Here is a 14370-nt window from a genome sequence, read left to right on the forward strand (position 1 = left end):
AAGCCGGAGCCTGCCCTCGAAGGGTTAATAAGACGGCGCATCCTTGAGTTGGTTGTCATCGGGGCGTCCACTCCGCGGCTGTATTTAAAACGGGTTCCCCAAACGTGAGAGGATGTGCTGTCAGAACTGGAAACTGATCTCATGACGCCACTGACTGGTAACACCAGCCGCAGTCACTCCCCGGTGGAACCCCCTTGGGTCTGCGGGCTCCAGAACGGGGGACCGAGTCTCCGCCCAGCTCCTGTGCAGGAATCCAGGCAGAGGCAGTGCTTATTTGTGAGGCAACACGGGTCTCCAAAGAGTGAGTTAACCCCCCACCCCCCGGCAAGGATGAGAAGGTGAAAGGGCTCTTTGGTTTTCAGAACAGAGGGTCTTCGCCACCGGCCCCTCGGGAATCTAAGCTGTGGGACCCTTGCTGGGACAGACAAATGGGAATAACTGCAATCCAGGCTCCGTCTGCCCAGGGAGCTTGATCTTTCTAGAAGCAGTGATTAGTGGGTTCGATGTATTTGGGAAAATGAAAGCGAGCGTTTGTTTGTCCAGCAACCGTCAGGCTAAACAGGGGCATCCCTCTCGTTTTCACACGAGTCGTGCAAGCGCAGCGTGTGCCCCACCCAACAACACGCAGACTTTCCCCGACTGCAAAGTGAGGTGTGTTCGTTATAGGAGAATGAGGAAACACAGAGAACTCAAAGAACGCATTTCAAACCACCCCTATTCCCTTTAACAGACGATCTCTGTTAAATGCATGCATGTGTATTCATCAGTAATCTTTCATTCTTTTTTTTTTTTTTAAGATTTTGCTTATTTTTAGAGAGGGGGAAGGGAGAGAGAAAGAGGGAGAGAAACATCAGTGTGTGGTTGGCTCTTGTGCACCCCCTACTGGGGGCAACTGGGGACCTGGCCCACAACCCAGGCATGTGCCCTGACTGGGAATCAAACAGGTGACCTTCTGGTTCACAGGCTGGCACTCAATCCACTGAGCCATGGCAGCCAGGACTATTCTTTTCTGTAGAAAACCAATTTATTCCAGGTAAAATAAAGGGTCACTGATGTGCGAATTTACTTCACAACTGGTTTATTGTACGTATTAGGGCTTCTTCATACAGGAAAGTATAACAAGAGAAAGTGGCCAACGAGACCCTCGGTGAAGTACCCCGAGTTAACACCGTGGGGGGAGAAAAACTAACTTTCCTCCTACCCTTTCAAGTTCTTCTGGCTGGACTAATAACTAAATTAGCACAAAACAGCTTACCAGGAGAAAAGACCCGAATTTCCTACACAGGTGCACTCAGGGGTTCCGTAAGAACACGAGACCGTCCGGACAGACAGGGCGGGTGAGGCTTACGTGCCATCTGGAGCTCAGGGAATGGGGGCTGGGCCATGGTCTGGGACCTCCAAGGTCAGGCAGGCAATTCACACGGAGAGGGAAATGCAAACATTTGGTAGACAAATGTGCGCTGGGCCATCCTTACCACCGGGGCAGAGTGGACTTTGGCCAGGCAGGCCCTGCTAGGCTCCTGCCTGTCTAGAGAGCGAGTACATACTGGCCCGTAGTTACCCGTGATGACGGCTCCCGCCTGGAGGAGGCCGTCCAGTTAAACTCTTTCAGGCAGTGAGGGGAAAGAGTCAAGGTTCTTTCCAGGCCTTTCGTTTCTTAAAAATAACCTGCTTCCATTGATAAAGTAATCAATGTCCCAAAAAGCACATTTTGGGGTGGCAGACTCTGCTTCCCCCAACACTTTTTATTTAAAAAAAAAAAGATAAGCGCCCTGGCTGGCGTAACTCAGTGGAATGAGCGTGGGCTGCGAACCAAAGTGTCGCAGGTTCGATTCCCAGTCAGGGTACATGCCTGGGTTGCAGGCCATGGCCCCCAGCAACCGCACATTGATGTTTCTCTCTCTCTCTTTCTCCCTCCCTTCCATCTCTAAAAATAAATAAATTAAATCTTTAAAATAAAAAGATAAGGCAAGCAATGGTTAGAAAATAGAGAGAGAAAATGAGCAGTTAACGTCCTCTCTCCATGCCCCGCCTCACCACCCCCAGAACCTCAGAGGTACCAGCCGGCCTCTGCGGGCTCCCCGGAAAAAGTGTGAACATAACTTAACCAGCAGGTTCACCCCAAGGGAGGACACATGAACCACCCCACAGGCATGCCTGGCTGCCCCTCCGCACACTGAATGATACCGTTTTCCCCAAACAGCACACACAGATCCATCTCGCCCTTCATCGGTTTCCCAGTATCGCTGCGTATGGACACTCTGGAGTTAATTTAACCAGTCCACACCGCCGTACCGCTGGTTCTCACCAACGCTCGACGATGAGCCTCCTTGGACACGTATCTTAGGGCACTTCTGCAGCTAAAGCTGTGGAATGGCTGGGTCAAAAGCCTTTGCACTTGTCACATGGATGGATACTGTCCCTTGCTCTCCAAAAAGGTGTTCCCCATGCATCCTCCCACCAGCAGGGGCGCGTGTAGGTGCCTGCCTCCCAAGCGTCAGCCAATCCTGACCATCTTCAAACTGTCATCGAACCATTAAATGTGACGTTGTAGCAGTCCGAGAAACAGAACCGGCGGGAGACAGAGCGGTAGACAGAGACCGACGGATACATAGATGTAGTTTAAGGAGCTGGCCGACTGGACCGGCCGCAGGGGCTGCCAGGCCCACAGGCCGCAGGGCGGGCGCCGACGCAGCAGGCGCCAGGCAGAGTTCCTCCTTGCTCGGGGGAACGTCAGTGTGGCTGTGCGGGTCTTGCCGTGACTCAGTGAGGCCCACCCAGAGGGCTGGAGACTCACGCAGGACAACCAACTCCAGCTGTTAACTGCATCTGTACGACGGGCGTGTGCTGCCCGCACAGCAACACCTAGATTCATGTTTGATTGAATAACTGAGCGCAAACCCTGGCCACCGTGACACAAATTAACCACACACACAGTACACACACGCACAGCACACAAACTCAGAGCCTTTGTTCATTTTTCCCCTGGGATTTGCTTTTGCCAGTTCTTTATGTCACTGGGTGTATCCATCCTTTGTCTGTCGTATGTCTTGCATCTACTTCCCTCTACCCCTTTCCATTTGGTTTTGTTTCTGGCACCTTCTGTCAGCCAGACGTTTTTATTTCCACACAGTCAGATGCATCCATCTTTTTCTTGACGGCGCCTGAATCTCCCGTTCTGTGAAGAGGGTCCCTCAGAGCCGCTGTGGGCGCCATGGTAACTACCCCATCCGTCCAGATTTTCTGACGGGTGTTCCCTCTGGATCCTGAAGTCCCAGGGGAAGCAAGGTGCTTGGAGGGCGTCCGTCCAGTCCCCAGGAAGAGGCCTCCGGCACGGTGCGACTCGATGTTAGGCCCCTGCTCCTAACAACGGCCCGATACAAAAGCTGCAAAAGCTTTGCATCTCCTGCAAAACCCAATTGCCTGTTTCGTCACTCAAGACCCCTTGGACGGGAACCCACAGAACAGAGGCCTCCCGGCCTCGCGTGCCGGGAGGACACACCCACTGATGAAAGGACCCCGGCTTTCCTCGCCAGGCAGTGAGAACCGCACACCCCATCTGCTTTCCCATTTCGTCTTGGCTGCCAGGACATCTAGACCCAAATGCAGACCCAGCCTCATGCTTGGGAGGAAGATTTTTTCGGGATGTGTCTTTAACTGCCCTCTTGTATACGTGAGATTTGTTTAAAACCCATCCCATTCCTTTTGGAAACGGATGAAGCACAAACACAGACATAAAGAAGATGGTTTAAAAGAAGAGAGGCCCAAGTCCTGGCCGGGTAGCTCCGCTGGTGAGAGCATCACCCCAATACACCAAGGTTGCGGGTTTAATCCCCCTCAGGGCACATGCAAGAAGCAGCCAACAAATGCATGAATAAGTGGAACAATACATCGATGTCTGGAAACTCCCAGCAGCCACTGGGCGGAGACACTCCACGGAGCATTTAAGGCCGTGGATGCAGGAAGACCCACCCCTCGCCTCTGCAGCACCGGGACCCGGATGCCGATGAAGGCCCATGAGCCAGCTGTCTCAATATCTTCGTGTTCTACATAAAACAAGCTTAAAAAAAAACTATCAAATCAAGTGAGTCCTGTACTTGTACCTTGACATGTGTTCCTTCCTACTAATCTGGAAGCCAAGTTTGAATGCAGGAATCTCAGGCGTTCTGCCCCAAAACGTGGCAGCCTGGTGACAGCCACCCCCCGGTCCTCAGCCCCTTCACCTGTGGCCGCTCCTGGCTCTTCCCCTCCTGCACCCTCCACACCCTGAGGGTCCTCAGGGGAACAACACAGACACCCGGGCTTCACCTCTAAGCCGTCCACACCCCTGAAGAGTGCCTCCTTGGCCACTCCTCAGACCCGTGCCTGCAGCGCTAATGGGGAGCTTGGGCCGGAGTGCGGTCTCTAGCAGGGACACAGCCCTCGGCCCGGTGGGCCACTTGTTTCGTGGAGATGGGCACAAATCGGCGTGGGGGCGGGGACCAGGTCTAAGGGAGGTCCTGGGCTCACAGGGAAGCAGTGTTTGCAAACCGATCAGCTCTGAGCTCTCCCCTGGGGCCTCAGAGTCACCCACCGGTTCCCGGTACAATCGTCTCCACGGGGCCTCCATGTCTAGAAAGGCCTGTTTGAGAGCGTCCCCTGGCCCGTGGCATGAGGCAGGATGCGGCCGGATCTCATATACTGAACCTGTCCCCCTGGACCGTGTTCCCACGGGACCAGAAAAGGTCCCCAGAAGATGAGACGGCGCAGTTTTCAGAGCAGGAGAGAAGGAAGTGACAGGAACGCTTCACCCCGGAGGGAAAAGGATGAAAGGAGAAGTAGAATCCTTCATAGCCTTCAGAATATGAACAAACTGGGTGGACATGGATAGACAGATGCCACACATTCTGGAATGTTCTCTCTTCTTCGAGCCTGAGGAAGTTGGATGGGGGATGTAAATTATTAAAGCCGCAGCACATAACAAACAAATGGGGCCCTTTTACCCGAGAGGAAATGAAAGCTGGGTGGAATTTGGTCCGGGAAGTGGGGGGCGGGGAACTCGAAAAGTCAACATCAGGGGCAGCCTCCTGTCTGCCTGGCCAGCACCAGACGCGCAGTCAGAGACGGGGGCAGGGGGTAGTGGGGGACCCTGGGCCTCACCCACGGGGGGCGGGGGGCGGGGGCCGAGCGTCTTCGTGCTTTCACATTCTTGTATCTCTGTGTCTTTGTGGGTTTGCAAGCCCCCTTGAGTCAGCATCTGCTCAGCCTTTCCAACAGCCCCGGAGGTTTGCCTTTGAAAAGCGGCCCTTGTCCACTTGGAAACTCGGGCACCCACCCACTCACCTGCCCACCCGTTCATTCGCTAGGGAGACACGGCCAGGTGCCGGCCCGCGGGCGCGTGCACAGGGTGAGGCAAGAGGAGGTTTACGGTTGTGAGTCTGAGAAACACGGAGTCCATTCTCATATTATTGTTGTCTTATTATCGTAAGACTTACTGTCTTACTAATCGTTGTATCATTTCCCAAAAGCAGCTGCCAGCCTGCTTTGGCCCACCCTGCATGTTCCCCTCTGCTGCCCCTGAGTCTCTTTCAGGACGGCACCTGAACGGCCAGGCTGATGGTCCCCGCCGCCGCCCGGGGAAGGTGTGGCCTTACGCGCCCTCCCCAGACTCTGCTCGCTTTGAAACGCTCTTCTCTCCACCGCCTGGTTCCGGGGCCAAGGGCAAACAGTCCCCGAGGCACATGGCCAGACGTCCGGGCTTTCTTTATTCTACAGAGTACTTTTTTAGACTTTCCCCTGCAGGACACGCGTGGCGCTGGGCCAGGCCTCCCACGAAGCAGATGGCAAAAGGGAACTAAAATGTGCAGGGATTTTGTTAGGGGAAACACCAGGGAGAAACCAGGAGAGACAGGGAGACCTTGATGCAGGTCTGACCCCACGTGAAGGGAGAGGCCAGGGAGGTTGCGTGTGGGTGTCCGAGACCACCGTGCAGCCTCTGGAAGGTTCTATAAAGCCCCGAGGAGGTCCTCCAGCCGAAATCAGCCGTTAGGGGAGTGCTGGGTCTCGCAGACACCAGGTGTACCTGGAAGCCCCTGCCTCGTTCAGCCTTTGGCTGGAGTTGCCCGCGAGAGGCGTGGCCTCCGAGCGAACACGCCCACGATGGCCTGCAGAGTGCCGCGCAGGCCCTGTCCATCACGGCGCTGGGCTTGGAAGCCTGGGGGGCACATTCTCACGGCCACCCCATATTCGTTCACGGGGAGGGAGCGGGGACCGACCCTTCCTCTGTGCTCTGGAGGCTTCTCCGGTGACTTCAGTGAGCAAGGAGGAGTGTGGCGTGTGCCCTCTGTGTGTGCATCTGTGCGTACGAGTGCATCTCTGTTTGTGCGTGCATGCTATGTGTGTGCGCCTGTGTGCATCTGTGAGAGTGTGCCTGTGCGTGTGTGCGCGTGTGCAGGGACCCCACAGTCCCGGCCACCACGTCCTCACGGGAGCCCGACTCGCACGCAGGCCCTCACGCCTCTCTGTCGCCCCTTGCAGACCATCCTGGTGGGCGACAGCGGCGTGGGGAAGACGTCTCTGCTGGTTCAGTTCGACCAGGGCAAGTTCCTCCCCGGCTCCTTCTCGGCCACCGTGGGCATCGGATTCACAGTAAGTGCCCCTGGCCTCCGGGCCCCGGGCGGCCTCTGCCAGGGTCCTGGCAGGAAACAAACTCACACACCGGATCGTTCAAGGGGGGTTCATGAGAAGACCGTCTACCACGGTGTGAGCCAGGTGTCGGAAAGTGGGGAGGCATGGCGCCGTGCTGGGCGGCAGCTAGGGCTTCCGCCTCACCCCAGCCTAAAAGAGGTGCGAGGAGACAGCTGTCACAGACCCAGGGGCAGAGAGGGCGGTGTGGGGTGTGAGCGGGCTGGGCTGGCGGCGGGAGCGGTGACTGTAGTCACAGAGGAACAAGGAAAGCAGCCACGCCTACACACCCACCACCACACTGCCCTCCTTTTGCTCCCCCCCGCCCTAGGGGGCTCCCCTCTGGCCACACGCCCCAGAAGCCGGAGAGCAAGGGAGTGTGTTGGCAGGGGTTATTCCGGTCCACGGTCCACCTTCCAGAGCAATAAGAACCTGGGGAGGCAACGGAATGGCTTAAAATTTTAAAAACAATGCAATCAGCACTGTGGTCCTAGGGTGCTGGCTGGTTGAAGGTGAAAGTTTCATTTTTAGCACTTGGTTTCTCCCTGCACCCAGAACAGGGGCGAGGGGGCAGCTCAGATTAGGGAAGTACTCCAAACCCACAGCCGCTTGTGGTCCAGGAAGGCCTCCCTCCGCCCCACGAGTCTCTCTCCCCTCTCCCCACGACTGCCAGCTGCTCTCAGTGACCCTGTCCCAGGAGCCTCTGGAGAGGGTGTGGCTCTGCTCCTGGACTAGTCTCAGCAGCGGCAGGGCCCTTCCTTGGGGTCTCCAGAATCCTGGGGAAGAGTGAAAGCCATTCCTTGGGCAGCCTCAGTGTTTGAGAGGTCAGCTTCTGGGACCAAGCAGGGCACGGGCCCGAGAGGCCACACCTGGGACTGGGACACAGTGGGGTCACGTTTGCAGAACGAGAGAAGGGAACCCCAGACATGGAGCTTGCCCAGTGGGTCACAGACAGGAAGTCAAGGGCCCAGGGTGGACAGGACTTCGAAGTGAAACGGAAATGAGAGCCCAGCCAGGGTGTGGTGCCTGGAGTCCACCAGGGCCTGGGCTCACTCTCCGGCCACTGGGGGCCGCTGGGCTCTGGAGCTCGGGGCTGCGTCCCAGGGGAGCGAGGCTGCCCTGACGGCCCCGAGGCCTCCCGGGACACGAGCCAGCATGTCTGGTGCCTGGCATCCCCCACCAGGGCCCCTGCCCAGGCTGCTCCTCACAGTCCCATTCAAGTCACCTGGCCCACTCCACACCCAACGTCCTGCCTTGGGACTCGGCGGGGGTGGGGGGGGGGGCGGAGTCAGAGTGGAGGTGGGTGTGGTCATGGGCGCACAGCCTGGATTCGCTGCACAGGTGCACAGGGTGGGACCTCCATGTGTCGCCAGCAGCCTGGCAGGGAAGGTGAGGCCCCTCGCCCGCCTGTGGGAAGGAGGAATGTGTGCGGTGAGAGCCGGAAACAGCCTGTGATGGGGCAGGCCGGGCTCTCCCTCTCTCCCGGGGCTGGCCCTTCTAGAGCCTCCCTGTCTCCTTGGCACCAGTCAGCTCCGGGAAGCTTTGATTCACTCAGACAGACCCGTGGGCAGCCTACACGGGGGAGAGGCTGAGGGTCCGACCCAGGGGACAGCATGGGGACACCTGGGTCAGGTGAACGGCCTGGGAGCACAAACAGACAAACATACCCTGCTCCTCGGCTGGGACGCAACCCCAGGGGGCCCCATGTGCTGGTGGCGGGGCGCAGCAAGAGCAGCTCGTGGTCGGAGCCACACTGAGGACACGTGGCCGACCCTGGGCCTACCACACACACAAAGAGGTTTGTAGCCGTTGCTAAGGCCCTCCACTCCTTTCCTTCCCAGAGAAAGCTCTCTTTCCAACCCTCTGCTCAGAGCAGCCAGCTCTGCGCACCGCAGCGTAAGTCTCCTGTGGCGGGCTGAGCAAAGGGGCCGGAGGACACTGGGGTCTCCTTCAAATATCAGTGGTCTGGGAGGGGTCCCCGGAGAGCCAGGCTCCAAGACACTGGCTTGTCCATCTGCCATTTGCACGGACATCTCAAGGACTGCTTATAGCCGGCAATTCGCACGTGGCTCGTGGTTGGCCCGTGGCTGGCACTGGCTGTGGCCTGAATTCCTGCAGGAGGGTCCCTGAGGCACAGGGGCCTCTGACACTCCCACGGGCCCAGCTCATATGGCTGAGAGCAGCCCGGGCAGTAGCAGAAGGACGCAGGCCTGGGACTTCTGCTTTAAAGAAGACAGGGGGGACAGGTGACTACTAGGGGGCCCTGGAGCCAGACCCCAGGGCCTCCGGAGCAGCCCTCGGCCCAGAAACCACCAGGCCTGTGGCCCTCTGGAAGTGGCACCTGCCCAGGGCCTGTGTGGACACCTCCCAAATCAAGGCCTCCCCCAGCTCCTCTGTTTCCAGCCCCATCAAGCTGGCTGGCAGGTGCTGGCATCAGTGGGGTCCACGCAGTAGTCTTTCTAGCCAGCCCGGTTCGGGTCCTCCTTGCTACTTCTTGCCTCGGCATTCCCCACCCTCCCCAGCCTTGCCCAAATACCACTGCAGAGTTCACCCCCCGAAAGGTGCCCTCTGCTCACGCCCCGCCCCACCATGCCTCCAGGGCTCCCTGCCGGCTTCCGAATGAAGTCTGAATCCGTGGCCTACGCCGCTTCTCCTCTCCCACACACAGCTCCTCCTTGGCGGAGCCCCCCCCCCCACGCCCTGATGGGGCTCTGGCCGGCCCACCTCCAGGAAATAACCCCAGCTGGTGCCAAAAATCCCGGGGCCGGACACAGGTGACCTCCCATCACCCGTCAGCCACACCCACCTCTTGCCCTTCACCCCAGCACCTAAGTAGAGGTGCAGGTGCCCCTCCCCTCTTTACACCCCTCAAACAGTTCCTCTATACTGCGCCCACCCTGCGCGGTGTCCTGGTAAGCTCAAGGGCTTGTGTAGAACGTTGGGCCAGGTGTAACTGAAGGGCTGACCCGGGGCCACGGAGCCCCCGGCCTCTCTCTGCTGTGGGCAACCCAGGACACGCTGCTACCCTCCGTCACCAGGAGCTGCAGGGTTCCTGGGGTGTCCTGGAGACTGTTCTAAAGGATTCACAACGTCAGAATTCATTCGGTATCGAGTGTTGAAGGCTTACTCGTTGCCAAAGGCAGAGGGTCGCCCCTACGACACGGCCAGCCCTGCCTTCAGGAGCGCCTAGATCAGTAGGGTTGGGCGGGGAAGGCTGTCCCATGGTGGAACATTCTGGACGCAGTCAACAGGTCAGGGAGAAATGAGAGGTGACCTGCACTGGAGGGTCAAAGTCGGAGCACCAGCCAGCCAGCCGGGGGCCATGCGCTGCAAGGCAAATATCAGTCGGTAAATAAAATTATATTTACATGTGCTCGGGCTGGGCCGCAGTAATAAAAGCGATACTACCTGGGCGCTTTCCTCGGAATGTACACTTTCTCTCCGACGCGGCGCTGCGCTGGGCAGGGCCCTGGCTGCCTCTCCCAGACCCCACCCCCGGGGCCACCTGTTGACCGCCAGCTGGCTGGGCTCGGGCTCCGCCTGCTGGGCGCGCTGCGCAGCGACAGCGGAAACCCTGGCCCGGGGGCTCGGGTCCCAAAGATGCCAGACCTTCCGCAGCGGCGGGGTCTCCAGGGAGCGCTGCCTGTGGGAACGTAACCTAAGGATGGATTTGGCCCACGCCCTCAGAGCAGGAAGCCGGGTCAGTGTCGCTAAGGGGGCCCGCCTGCCCCACGGGCGCTGACCTTGTGGTCCTGCGCGCCCTGGCAGGACAGCCGGTTCCCGCCGGCGTCGGTGTCTGTGGGGTGGCAGGACAGAGGGAGGAGCCTGTCGGGGTCTAGGCCCGGGCGGTGGAGGATAGAAGGAGTGGGTGGAGCTAAGGCGGAGCTGTTGCTGCGCTGTCCCTCGCGCGCCACCGGCCCCGGCTCACCTCGTCCAGAGACATGACGGGCAAGCCTGGTGCCGCCGCCGCCTCCCAGGATGGCGAGGTCCCCAAGCTCTCCCTGCCCTGCAGCCCGAGCTACGATCTCACGCGCAAGGTGGGTGGGCACTGCGTTCAGCGCTGGGGACTCCTGTGCCGGCTCTGAGAGCCATCCCTCCCCTGCGCCCTTTGGCCTGAGACCCTGGGGCTCCCGGGACGAAGCGCTTTTCTGGCTCTGCCTGAGTTGCGCTCTGTTCTTCCCCCAGGCAGCCAAGTGTCCCAGAGTAGAAAGGGGAGGTCGACTCGCAGCCCCCTAGGCCCATCCCAGCCTCTTGGGATCCGGGCTGGCGCTTCCCCGGGCTGGGAGAGGAAGCTGGGAAGTGACTCCCCAACCCAATTTTCTTGTGCCACACTCTGGCTAGTATGAGTCCCCCCGGGGGACACCGTGCTTCTCCATAAGGGTGAACTCTCCTGGTGGCAGGGCCCCGAGGGGCTAGGAAACAGGGATGCTTGGACACCTGGACGCCCAGAGAGGACACCCCCTGGTGGTGGAGCAGCTTGCGGTTAATGCGCTTTTCCCAGCTAGGCGCTCCGCTGAGACTTGACACCCTCCCGTTTCTTCCTTAGACCCGAAACTCTTCAGGTGCTTACCCCCCCCCCGCCCCGGCCAACCACAAGTCCTTCCGCTTCCCTTTCCACGCCTGCCTCGCCCCTTCTTCCAGGAGGAGGTTGCTAACCAGAACAGAGGCCCACCTGGGAATTTTTAGAACCTGAGAAAGACCCCAATAGTCAGTCACAAGTCGCCCCCCCCCCCGCTCCTGGGAGAGTGTAAGTCCGCTCTCTGGGGCGCAGTCCCTCCGCAGGGTGACCCCGTGCAGAAGCAGGTGAGGGTGGCAGTGGACACTGGTGTGTCCCCTCCCTCCGTGACCTCGGAGCCCACAGACGCCAGGAACTCTGAAAGAGGTGCCGAGGGAAGCCCACGCTTCCACGCTTCTTCTAGGCCTGCTGCTGGTTGTGCGAGGAGGCCGCCCTGTCTCGTGCAGCTCGGCCTGGAAAGAGACCTGCCTCTTTCTGGGCCTTGGTTTCCTCTGCACACACAGGGGATCCATCTAGCTAGGAGCCCGGGGCCTCCGCCCACACTGTTTCAGGGGAAACCACTCTGCAAGTCACCGCCCAGAGGGCCCAGAGCCGTTGAGATAGGAGCCCCGTGTGGGCTCTCAACAGGAAATGGGCCCCCCTGCCTTCGCCCTCGGTGGGAGGGAAGCTGCTGAGGGCCGGCCCCCGGGCTGGTGGGGACGGCCTGACCGACCGACCGACCGCCAGCCAGACCAGGCAGCCGAGCTGTTTGCTTAGGAGGTGGCAAGGCCGGGCAGCGGTTTGTGTTCAGTGGCTTTGCCCGCCTCGGTGGGCGGCTGACACCGTGCGCTCGGGGCAGCTGTGCCCTGTGACGTGCACAGGTGCTCACCCTGCTCACCTCCGTGCTGGGGGCTGGGGCCCAGGAGCCAGGGGGCAGCGCAGGCTCCAGAGGGCACCCCCCCCCCACAGCCCACAGCATCTGTGGAGAACTGGCCCCTGGCCTCCACCGGCCTGCGAGCCCCCGGCCTGCCCCAGGAGCCCGAGCCAGGACAGGCTGGGAAGAGCCCGGTGGGAGCTCTTGGGCTGCACTAGAAGAGACGGGGCTACGGGCAGGTAGGACACCCCTGGGCCACTCCTGTGAAGGCTTATGGCTCCTGCTGGTGGTTGGTCCTAGCCATTAACAGACTCCAGAAAGGCCTCAAAGAAACTACCCTTCCTTCCTCTCGGCCCCTGTGGAAACCATGCCACGGAAGGCCAAGGACGCTTCCCAAGGTCCCCCCATAAGCCGTGTGCAAGCCGGGAGCCCGGCCTTCACTCTCACCTTTTGCTCAGCACTCCTTCCTCTCCAGGGCCGCTAGCTGAGCCCAGCACCCCACGTGCACAGCAGGAGAGCCGTGGTCAAGGTCAGAGCCTCAGGAATAACCCAGACCTTGTCCCTGCTCAACCCACTAAGGATCTGGCTGGCCAGCGGGGAGAAGTCCAGCATTAGGTCCAGACCTCTGTTCTCCAGTGTGGAGGAATACTTGGACAGAGGGCTCCTTCCCCCACCCCCGCCAGCCACGCTCCTTCCCCAGAGAAGGGGAGCAGAGACTGGCCGAGTGAAAAGGGGGCGCGACACACCCCACCGCCACACACTCCCCACCCCACGGGGACCCAGCAGTGCCAACTTGCGGCCGCTTGTCCCCCTCGGGAGGTTTCTGCTGCAGGAACTTCAGACTAAGTGTCCCCCCCAGCTCAGTATACATGCGAACCTCCCCTAGGCCGTGCAACCTCACTATACATGTCAAACGTCATCAGAAACTTCCAAAGAAATGCCGTGGCCAAAAAAAAGAACCCAAACAACAGTCACTGGGGCACAAGCCTCTGTAAACAGCAGTGCCCCGCCCCCATCCGCTCCTTGGGTAAGAATCCCGTCCCAGGCCCAGCGTTAACACCCCGGGCAGCACAGCCCCGCCACCCACGCGCGCAGGCACGGCCGAAGCACGTGCAGTGGGAAGGAGCCTGGGCGTGCTGTGGCAGGGACCCAGGTGTCCGAGACGAGTGGGGTGGTTCTCCAGGGCCGCTGAGCACCTGCTGGTGCCGAGGTCTCCACTCCAGCTTCCAGGAAATCGCGTGAGGACAGGAGGGTCCGAGGGAGAACACTGCGAGGCGGGAGAGGCAGAGCGAAGGCAGCAGCAGGCTTTCCAGAAGCAGGGGGCCCCCTGGCTCTCGCAGCATCCTCCCCTCGCCCTCTGCCCAATTTTCCAGGGGTCTCTCTCCCTGGAAGCCCAGAAACGCATCCAAGTCCCCATTAACTGCCTCTGCCCCCATCTCCTAGGTGATGCTTCTGGGAGACTCGGGCGTCGGGAAAACCTGTTTCCTGATCCAATTCAAAGACGGGGCCTTCCTGTCCGGGACCTTCCTAGCCACCGTCGGCATAGACTTCAGGGTGAGGTGGCTGCAGGCTCTGCAGGCTCCCAGCAGTGAGCCAGGGGCACAGCTCCGGCACTGGCACCGGGGCGCTGCCCTCTCCTTGCCGGCCCTGACTCTGCAGGACAGCGGTGGCCCGCTGCCCGGGTGGCACCAGGGCTGCTCCCCAGGGAGCGCCGAGGTGGCCAGGGTTGAGGAGTCTGAGCTTGATGGGCTCCTGGCCCCACTGCAGAACATGAAAAATGAGAGACTGAGTCTTAAAGGTCTGCCCCAGCCAGGCAGACACATCTACGGTGTGAGCTGAGCTTCCCGGGCCTCGGCCCTATTGCCCAGTGCCCTCTCCCGGGGCCCTTTGGCGAGGCCTCAGAAGTCCACCGCCCTTCCCTGCCGCACCAGGGAGTGCCGAGCTGCCCCAGCTGAAGAGCTGGGCTGGGCTGGGCTGGCCAGGTGGGGGGAGAGCAGCTCACCAGGGCCCCTCCTCTCGCCGTGCAGACCCCTCCTTGCCGAATCTGCAGCAGGATGCGGAGTGAGCCGTCTGAGCCCCACACACCCCAAGGGTCCGGGGAGAGTAAGGTCTAACCCTGGCAAGGGGTCTCTCAGAAGGGGGTGCCCCCCTTCCAGTGGGAGGGGAATGAAGCTTCACTTAGGAGAACTAATGGGCAGCTGGAGAAGGTCCCCAGGATGCTGGCGGGCATCTCATCTCTAAGAACTCGGCTGCAGAGTGGGGCTGAGCTCCTGGAGAGGCAGGTGGAGGTGGGGGGAATGGGCAGGACCCTGGGGAGAGCCAGGCCTGACCCTGGCAT

At 60.1% G+C, this 14370-nt stretch overlaps 1 protein-coding gene across 4 annotated transcripts in view; it reads left to right on the forward strand.

Annotated features, from left to right (window-relative positions):
• The window catches only part of RAB37 (RAB37, member RAS oncogene family), a 55723-nt gene that overhangs the window by 35911 nt on the left and 5442 nt on the right, over positions 1-14370 (forward strand). The window contains exons 1-2 of one of the 4 annotated variants that reach the window (XM_045837254.1): positions 10126-10363; positions 13476-13586. In XM_045837254.1, coding sequence (XP_045693210.1) covers positions 10328-10363; positions 13476-13586 — 147 coding nt within the window. In that variant the 5' untranslated portion in view covers positions 10126-10327. Of the gene's footprint in view, positions 1-6516; positions 6628-10125; positions 10364-10527; positions 10701-13475; positions 13587-14370 lie in introns of those variants that run through there. The other 3 variants (XM_045837253.1, XM_045837252.1, XM_045837255.1) reach the window with 3 other exon arrangements.

Source organism: Phyllostomus hastatus, unplaced genomic scaffold (assembly GCF_019186645.2).
Source record: "Phyllostomus hastatus isolate PE091 unplaced genomic scaffold, TTU_PhHast_1.1 phas_contig_210, whole genome shotgun sequence".
In the NCBI taxonomy this organism is placed as follows: Eukaryota; Metazoa; Chordata; class Mammalia; order Chiroptera; family Phyllostomidae; genus Phyllostomus; species Phyllostomus hastatus.